General features: G+C 41.2%; 1 protein-coding gene across 2 annotated transcripts; it reads left to right on the forward strand.

The window, feature by feature from the left end:
- The first annotated feature begins 1,535 nt into the window (after nt 1–1,535).
- eif3jb (eukaryotic translation initiation factor 3, subunit Jb) lies at nt 1,536–9,492 on the forward strand. 2 transcript variants are annotated; one of them, XM_076291948.1, is made up of 9 exons: nt 1,536–1,638; nt 1,755–1,852; nt 3,566–3,626; nt 4,703–4,785; nt 5,828–5,836; nt 6,141–6,255; nt 6,726–6,902; nt 7,143–7,216; nt 7,879–9,492. In XM_076291948.1, the coding sequence occupies exons 1-9, from the start codon at nt 1,617–1,619 to the stop codon at nt 8,017–8,019; spliced, it is 780 nt and encodes a 259-aa protein (XP_076148063.1). In that variant the 5' UTR covers nt 1,536–1,616; the 3' UTR covers nt 8,020–9,492. The 2 variants fall into 2 exon arrangements, with proteins under 2 accessions (XP_076148063.1, XP_076148064.1); XM_076291949.1 differs by lacking the exon at nt 5,828–5,836.
- Nucleotide 9,493: the final 1 nt, after the last annotated feature.

Consider the following 9,493-nt stretch of genomic DNA (forward strand, 5'->3'; position numbering starts at 1 on the left):
TTGTGCATCATAACCCCGCTGCGCTAATTTGTTAAAAACTTTTGCATTTAAGTTAATTCTGCAAACCCACCACAAATAGAATTAAATTTTGTGGGAAACACTGGCATTAATAGATTATAGTTTCCCGCTCATGCTCACATTGACTATAGCATTATAATCCTTTAGTGCTGACATGTCATGAAGATGATGCAGTTTTTAAGCCCTGGGAAGATGGAACATACTATACTGTGTGTACGTTGAATACATGTGTTATGTGTAAATATTGGAGTGCTGGCGCTGTTGTGATTTCTCCTTCCCTGTGGTTAGTGTTAACTCTGTTGTGCTGACGGGGCCTCTGTGGCGACAGCTGCAAGCTTACAGCAGAATCCCATCCTACTTTGTGTGTGTGTGTGTGTGTGTGTGTGTGTTCCTGTGTCCCTGTGTCTGCTTGCCTTTCTCTCCTTCTCTCTCTCTCTCTCTCTCTCTCTCTGTGTGTGTGTGTGTGTGTGTGTGTGTGTGTGTGTGTGTGTCCACAGGGAGGTCGTCGGGGGTGGCAGTTTTCCCGTGCCCTCTGTGTCACCTGGGTGAACTGCTGATGCTGCTGTCACTACAGCTCCTCTTCACCTCCCGTGCTTAATACAGCATGGCACTCCTTTTCCTCGTCCTTCCTCCTCCTCTTCCTCCCTCAACACGTGCAATATCCAAAAAAACAGCACTTTACACTGACTGTCATATTCTAGGAATGATGTGATGTTGAATATTGTTTGATTTAAAAATTTCAGAGCCCGAATTCAGGAAGCAAATAACACAATGATGAATGCAAAGCACTGAAAGTTATTATTGTTATTATGATATTATTATTATTGTTGTTATTATTATTATTATTATTATTATAAGAAACTTCTCTTGCAATCAAGTTTATTTAGTCTACAGTCTACTCAGTGTACCTTGAAACATATTGAAGTGTTGTTTCTTTAGTATCTCTCAGGTATTTTGTTACAGTCACTTTACCTCTGTAATTATGCAGACATTTTCACATTGACTGATAATGTTTTATTTTCTAGTACCCAGAGCAATTGCTTATTTTATCACTTATTAGCATCATATAGGCTAGCCTACCATTTGATTGTGTTGTGTTCCACATATGACTATTTATTTATTTATTTATGTATTTATTTATCTGATTTATTTATTTTGTATTTATGTGCATGGTGCGTGTAAAATTAAAATAAAGTGGATAAAAAAAGAAGTTTTGGTATGGAGGAAAATGGCTTGACATGTCTGGCATGAAGTGCTTATGATATTTTACAGTTTATTTATGCATTTAGCTGACGCCTTTATCCAAGCAACTTACAGATAGCCTAGGCTCTTTGAGGTTTTTTTCCCTCTCAATCATCAAGACTTCACATCTACTATATACTAGTCCTCATTTCATGAAAATAGTTCCAGTGAACCTGTCTATACCACGTGGGGGCGTCCTATGCTGGCTGACAGTACACACCATAGGTACACACCAACAGCCAAATCCCGCGTTCGTCGGTATCCAGTCATTCTCACAAAGGCGCGCGGCGCTGGTGGAGCCTTGTCGGTGCCACTGCTACTCGCCCTGTAGTTTAACAAACTCACACATAACCAAGATGGCGGACTCCGACTCGTGGGGTAAGAATCTTAACTTCAACAGAATTCTAGGCTTTAAAGTAAGTATGAGATGATCGATTAATTTAGATGATCGTTGAACTTATTCTAAAATCTCCATTTGTGACATTTCACCACAGACGCTGAGAACTTCGATCCAACTGAATCGGCAACGGCAAAAAAGCCAGTGGCGTTGCTGGACAAATGGGAAGGCGAGGACGAGGATGAAGACGTGAAGGTAGCAGCATAGCTATTCAACGTTTATCAGTTAGCTGATGAATACCAGCTATTTGAGTATGGGATCTTACGCAGCTTTCTTTTCTAAAATACAGAAATTACAGTTTTAGTACCTGAGGTAGTTTTAGGCGTATTATTTCTAGCACTATGTCACGATCCCTCTTGTTTGCCTGTAAAGGCAGCTAGCACAAGTTAGCGATAGCAGGCTTATGTTACTGCTAGCCGGCAAAGAAGTTACCAGACACTTAACGTTTGCCATGTAGATCACGTTAGCTCATGTCAGAAAGTTAAGTGATGTCTATATTTATCGTTTTTTTCCTTTGCTGCTGTATGTGTCAACTGTCAAAAAATAGCAGCTTTCGCCTGGCACGGGTTCATGTTTTTAAGCTACAATGACGTTAGCTAACAAGTGTTGCCATGTTAGCCGGCCGGTTAGCCAGCAACCACGTTGTCGTTCCGTATGCTGTGTGTGGAGACTTCCAGGATGCTGCTAATGTCATACTTTTGAAAGCCAGCCATCCAGTGACAAGTTAAACGAATGGGGAAATGTAGTTGAACTGTCAGTATACTGACACTTAAAATACCGAACTTCACATTACTCTTGTGATGCCGCCAGTTGATAGCTAGTGTTGCTAGCTGCGTACCATTAGCTCGCTAGCTTTGCTTACATGGGGAATTCAGTCTGACGTAGCTACTAGCAAGCTTTCTAGTCGTCAGATGTTTCCATATGTCAACTCAACGATTTTGTTTCTTGTAGTCGTTATAGCTAATGCCAGTACGCATTGGCAGTGGACGATTGTGTAAAACTCTACATGACAAATTACACTTAATGTCATCTGCTGTGTGTGTTCGTGGTTTTGATGCCTGATGTTTGACGTACGTCATTCACACTGTCATTTTGTGTCGTGTGACTTGAGAGGGCCCGCATTCATTCGTCCCGTAGAGATATCTCAAATGATTCCCGAGATCAGGCGGTCAGTGGTGTCAGCGTCGTGTTCTGTGGTGTTACATCCCGCCCTTTGTGAGACCCGTTCCAGAGGCCTCTCCATTTCACGTACCGACTCACACAGAGCCGCGGAAACGACTAGCTTTGCTTTTCAAGCCTTAGACCTGGTATTCAAGCCTTAGACCTGGTAGCCCAACTGGGCATCCAAGTGCGATTTTTCTCGCTGAACGTGAAACTGTACTGGACAGGTCATCAGGTGCGCCTCCTATCACCAGATATATTTGAATCAACATTATGGAATTTTTGGTGTAAAACTAGAACTCTACCTATGTAAATACTATACTAAAGTCTTGCAAACAATTTTGCTGATAGTGTACTTTCATAATGTCTTCAATATTGCATAGCTTGGATAAACGGTAATAAAAACCGGTGTGTGTGTATATAAACAGATAAAACTGTCCTTCACTTATGCCTGAAAAAGTGTTGTCGCCTTATACATGGTACTTGATGTTGATATTGGCTTGTCTTATTGAGTCTTGTCCACTAGTCACCAGTATATTACCACACTATCAGGTTACTGGCATAGATCAGTGAAATGGTGCATAAATTGTGCTCCTTTTGAGCATCGTTCTGTTGTCTTTTTGTTTTGTATGTTACCATCAGTTTATTAAAGTTTTCATGCTTCCTGTCAGGCAGTTTATTTACTGTCCTCTCCTCTCTATGAGTCTCTCAGTTCTGTTGTTTCTCCCCCCCAACCCCCCTTCACAGGACAACTGGGATGATGAGGAGGAGGAGGGAGGAGAACCGAAGGCAGCGCAGGAGAAGACAGGTGAGCAAGTACAACAAGAGACGACACGTTATAGACCCTTTCAACAATAAAAACAAAACATTGCTTGAACATTCTATTTGGGCCCCAATCTACTTCCTCTGCAATACGATAACATATGGAATGTTAAAACGGAAGCCTTGTGGGGCCAACTATGATGCTGATAATGGAACTCTCTTGAAAAGGGTCTATAGGAGGGAAGTCACATCTAGAGCACACATGCCCATAAAGGGCCTTGACACGCCAAGAAGGATAACTATATAACAATAATGGCAAAAAACTAGTATCGTCCTAGCTAATATGAAAGACGACGTCCACACATAAACTATAACGATAACAGCATGAAGAACGATATCGTTGGGGATCACTCTCAGTGATTTTGGAAAATGATAAAAAGCTGACAGCCAATCAGAATCCATCACATTTTAGCCATCACATTCATCAACATGAGGAGAGACTTTCCTAAGCGTTCGACAGTGTGGATGCTTTTATAGTAATGGTTGTCTTTATAGTTATCGTTCCTGATGTGAAGGACCCTTAACACTGGGCCAGTGTGTTATTGACTGATGTTTGAGATCAGTGATAATTCTGGGCAAATCCGCGCAAAACTCACATCCATAACGGCAACACAATGCCATGGTATTTAGTTGGCGTTATGGACGTGAAAGTTTTGCGTGGAATTGCCCTTCTACAAACTGGAGGGCTGTGACTTAGTATAAGGACATAGTATAGTGACAAACCTCTGTAGGTTGACTCAGAGTTCAGGGTAAACCTCTGTTTCATTGTATTAGCAAAATTAAGCAAAAGGGCTTTTTTATATATATATATAAGTTATGGAGAGTGGTGAACTTAAATGGTAAACATCTTTATATATATATATATATATATATATATATATATATATATATATATATATATATATATATATATATATATATATATATAGATGTTTACCATTTAAGTTCACCACTCTCCATAACTTTACCTCACTGACCCTTGCAATGAGTTTGGAGAATACAATTGTGATTGTAGTTTTCTTAATGACACATGTGGAATTTCCCCCTGTCATCCTTCTGTAGAAACAAAAGTTTCGGAAAAGAAAAAATTAAATGATAAGATCAAAGAAAAGGAAAGGAAACAACAGGAAGAGCTGAGGAAAAGGGTAAGTGAAACGATAAACGATAACATTATTAAATCGCCATTTAAAAGGTGGCATATTCCTTTGAGGGTGTGCGCGTTCCAGTTAAAGGAAGGGTTAACTGTACAGTTGGGTTGACGGCACAGTTCAGGCCAAGGCTCGAACCTGTGAACGTGCTGCACCTCGGACTGGGAGGCGGGCGTGCTAACAAGGTGGCTGAGACCCATGGGCTCTAACGTCTGTTGCTAGCACGTCTCGGGAGGTGTCGGGGTTGCACTGCTACAGCACCAGCTCTCTACTCTTACATATTATTAGATTACAGCTCATACACTTGACATTTTCACATAACTGTGTGGATTACAGTTCAAGACAGTAGTATTTGTTTTGTAGAACATTTATTTGAAAGGGAGTTTTTCTACACTAGACTGCATGTTATCGAAGGCTTTGTAGGTTTGGTATTTTCTCTCAGTGGCTGAATTGCAGTTACAGGAAGTTTGAAGTTTAGGCCTATACTACCAGGTGTTTGTTTTATGTGGTGCTTTGTAAACTTGATATTTTCCTCATTGCTATGAGAACTGTGAGTGTCAAGGAACTGTATCTGCCTTATACACGCTGTGTATTCCCCTTCCTGTGGCACCGGTAGTTGGCATTGCTCATTAACCCATTTACTCCTAAAATGCCTGCTAAAAACGCCTATAGAATCCTAAGGCATTCTAGACTAAATAACCTTATTTCCTGAGGGTTTTCTGAAAACATACAATTTCTGTAGCACCTAGAAACATGAAATAAAAAGCATGCTGTGCTACGCAGCATCCAGCGGGAGGGTCAATGTTGCGCTACGCAGCATCCAGCGGGAGGGTCAATGTTGCGTCATGCAGCATCCAGCGCGAATGGGTTAATAGATGGATCTGTACATAAGATTGCTTTTTTATTCTTTCATGCAGCACTGTGTAAGCTTGACGTTTTGCTCTGTGTGTGAATAGCAGTTAAAGGGAATTTGTATTATGGAAATTCATGCAGAGCCCTGTAAACTCTTGTCTCCCTCTCTTATGTTCGTGATCCGCAGTGTATTGATGTAAGTATAACAGAGAGGCTACTCCGGGCACGTAACTGAAGCTCTCTGTTCGCGGAGCGTCTGCACCAAACAATTAGCTGCCACTGTAATCAATGGAACTGGGTACACCAGGCGTGATGGCGACATGTATGTTCTAAAAAATTCGACCTGGCTTCTAAAACTATTTTTACGCTCCGCAAACGTGAGAGTGCTTCAGTTTGCGGACCCGGTGTATCGCTGGCCTGAAGGTCGTATGATGAGATTGCGTTTCCTGCGGTTCGTTGTGCGGTTACCTCTTCCTGACGTCTCTGTGTGTGGTGGGCAGTTAAAGGCCAGCCAGGAGGCCCAGGAGCTGACTGCGGAGGAGCAGGCCGCCGAAAGGCTCCGGCAGAAGAAGGCCCAGGAGGAAGCAGACATGGAGCTCGCCAGAGAGGCTTTCGGTGGGTCCGCTCTCACCACACCATGTGGTTGTTTGTTTGTTTTTGTTGTCTTTATTATTATTTAGTTATTTATTCTTTTGTTTTTTCAGTGCTTTTCAAATTAGGGAGTCACAGAACCATGGACTCCGTAGCTATTCATAGTGGAGCTTTTCACTGTTAGGCTATTATGCACATATCAAAACACATGATTGTTTTTGTGCACTTTCTGAGATTAACCGTTTGTTGGTCCTGTCATAATCATACATCAGAAAACAAGATGCAAAGGCAAGCTACACTCTGAGTCAAAAGTTTGATCCCATCATTTGATTCAATTTTAAGCTTGCAAAAGGAAACCTCAGATTTCTCCACGTGCTGACCCTGTTGAGTGGAGTTTGTATGGAGAAAGACTGTCACACTTTTTTTTCTTCTAAAAAAAAAGCTCCTGTGGTTTATAAAGCTCTTTATAAGTGTGTATTAACTTTGTGTTATAGGTGTGGAATCTAATGCCATTCAAAACAGTGTTTCTGGAATCGACGCCCTTAATCCCTCGTCTAGGGAAGACTTTGTCGAGTTCGAGAAGCTTCTGAGGGAAAAAATCACACAGTACGACAAGTCCATTCATTATTCTACCTTCTTGGAATCCCTGTTTCGTGAACTCTGTATTTCATGTAAGTATTAAGTGTTTTTGCTCAAAAAGAGTGTGTGTGTGTGTGTGTGTGTGTGTGTGTGTGTGTGTGTGTGTGTGTGTGTGTGTGTGTGTGTGTGTGTGTGTGTGACAGAGAGAGGGTGTGGGACTGCTTGCTCAAGAAGGGAGTTTGTGTGTGAACTGTAGCATGGCCTCGTGTACTCTATGAGATGATGCGTCACCTAATGGGTTCTCCCCTGTCTGTCGTTGTTTTCCGCTGCAGTGGAACTGGAGGACCTGAAGAAGGTCAGCACTAGCCTGACAGTTCTACTTAATGAAAAACAGAAACAGGAGAAGGTATGTTCGGTAGTCCTTCTGTTTTGACAGGAAGGAATGACCCTGTTGGGCCGAAATGTTGCCTTTTTTTTTATTTATTTTTTTAGTCCAATTCAAATTTGGGATCTACTCCAGTGTACAGACATTCATTCTCACTTTATTCATGACTGGAAGGAATGCCAGTTTCTCAAATATATGATCAAACTTTTTTAAATTTGATTTAAATCGGTGAGAAAAGAATCTTTTATTTGATCTGTAACATGCCTTAGTAGTGGTGTGAGGGTTTTAGCGCCTTGTCCTATTTGAAAACAAAACCACTCATTTCTTTTATTTTGTTGATGGACCTAATCTATCCGATATGTCAAACCTGTTCATTTTAAGACCCTTAAAACAATGCACCTGAGCTATTGATGAACCTATTGATTGAATTTTGCCGTTTCTCAGTGTAGTTCTTGCCGTGATCACTAAGGGGAGCTGTTGAGCTGCATTGTGACTTTTTCCATTACACATTTACTGTTGGATGTTTACTATTAATAACTAACTCATTGAGAATGTATGCACTCATGCTTACATCCCCATGTTAAAATCAACAAGGTTCATTCAACAAATGTGACTTAGCTGTGTCTGTGTCTGTGTGCCTGCCTGTCTTCATGCATGTTTTTTGGCTTTGTTTTGTCCCTCAGCAACTGGCCAAGGGGAAGAAGAAGAAGAAGACCAATCTCAATCTGGCGGGCGGAGGCCTGAAGGCGAAGAAGAAGGACGATCTGGATGATTACGGCGGGTTTGGCGCTGGCTACGAACAGGACTACGAGGATTTCATGTGACCACGGCTTGAACTCCCAACGCTCGCGTCCGATTCCTCCACCCCAAAACAAACAAACAAACAAACAAACAAACACTCGACTTGACCAGCGTGTCCCTCGTGCAAGCCCATGCCACCAGGCAAAGCTGGCTGCTGAACAAACATGTCATCCCTGCGCTCTGCCCTTGCCGTGTGTGAGGGCAACATCACAGGGAGCTGCTTACACCACTTGTCTTTCGGTCAATAGAAAGAGAATGAGAGAGAAAAAATATACATATATTATTATATATTGAATTGCCTTGTACTTTTCCTTTTCTTTTTTGTGAATTGGCCAGCCTTCTAAAAAGAAGAGCTTTATGAAGTAAGTCCTGTGCTTCAAGTGTCCTCATCAGTGGCTGTGCTTAACCTACACATTTTTGCCTGATTTTTTTTTTTTTTTTCTCCCCCCCCAAAAAGAAATGAAAGTACAATTTCAGAAATAGAATCATGTTTCCTTGTCAACTGAAGAGAGAAAAAAGAAAAGAAAATGTCTGACAAAAGTATTGCTCTTTCATAATTGCAGTTCCATAGAAACTAATTTGATGTTCTATGCAAGAAATTTCCGAATGTTTATATTACTACGTGGAGTATTTTGCTTACCTGGCAAATTGTTTTTTTTCTACTGGGAGGTGTGTAGCATCTAGAACTACAATTGCCAAACACAGATCTGATGCACATGTCCTCGATTTCAGAGAGTGGCTTTTAAGTTCCTAGTTCTTTCCAGGGCTTTTAAAACACACTACACAGAGGCCAGGGCCTGGAGTGATGGAATAAATTAAACAAAATAATAACAAGTCATTAGTCATGAAGAGATGCACATTGAAACGATGCGCATGCATTTCACGAAATGCAGCTTTGCCCTTTTGCAGTCATCGCCGTTCTCTCTATGGAGTAGTCCTTGCAAGCAAGCAGTGGCTAAAAACATTCTTTAAAACAAGGAAGTTGGAGAAGAGGGGAAAAAAGCTCAATAAATCTAGTTTCAGATTAACCTGGATTTTTTGATTTTTTTTTTTTTGCATTTTTAAAAGAGATAAAAAATGTAAAAAAGAAAAGGAGAGAGGAGGTAGCTTTAAGGCACTCGTGCAGCATGGAGAGCAATTGGAGGCGATGTAACAGGAGTGGAGGCTCTAGAAAGTTCTTTCATGACTGATCTCTTGACTCGGCTTCGGCAGGCTTGTATCAAGTGTCTGGTGAAGCAGTTTTGGCTGGACAGACGTAGCCAATGGGGTTCTCAGCCTTACTGTGGAACAGTTTAGGCTTCCTCCCACCTCTTCTCACTATTGAAAACCATTTGCCTCCACAACTTTGGTCTGATTTGACATGGACAACAGAGATCGCCTGCAATGTTTTTTTAAGTATCTAATTTAATAAACTCATCAGCCAAGTTCTTGGTGGTGTGATGGAATAATTAAATAATTAAACATGGCTGTTTGAATCAGAACGCATCACAAGAATAC

The sequence above is a fragment of the Alosa pseudoharengus genome, unplaced genomic scaffold (genome assembly GCF_046254945.1).
Source record: "Alosa pseudoharengus isolate Yale_2024_CS ecotype anadromous, Long Island Sound unplaced genomic scaffold, YU_APseudo_1.1 YU_APseudo_1.1_scf_19, whole genome shotgun sequence".
NCBI lineage: Eukaryota > Metazoa > Chordata > Actinopteri > Clupeiformes > Clupeidae > Alosa > Alosa pseudoharengus.

Coding starts and splice junctions, on each gene's coding strand:
- eif3jb (XM_076291948.1), top strand. CDS start 1,617: ATGGCGGACTCCGACTCGTGGG. Junction 3,627..4,702: donor GGCAGCGCAGGAGAAGACAG/GTGAGCAAGTAC, acceptor ATCCTTCTGTAG/AAACAAAAGTTTCGGAAAAG. Junction 6,256..6,725: donor GCTCGCCAGAGAGGCTTTCG/GTGGGTCCGCTC, acceptor TTTGTGTTATAG/GTGTGGAATCTAATGCCATT.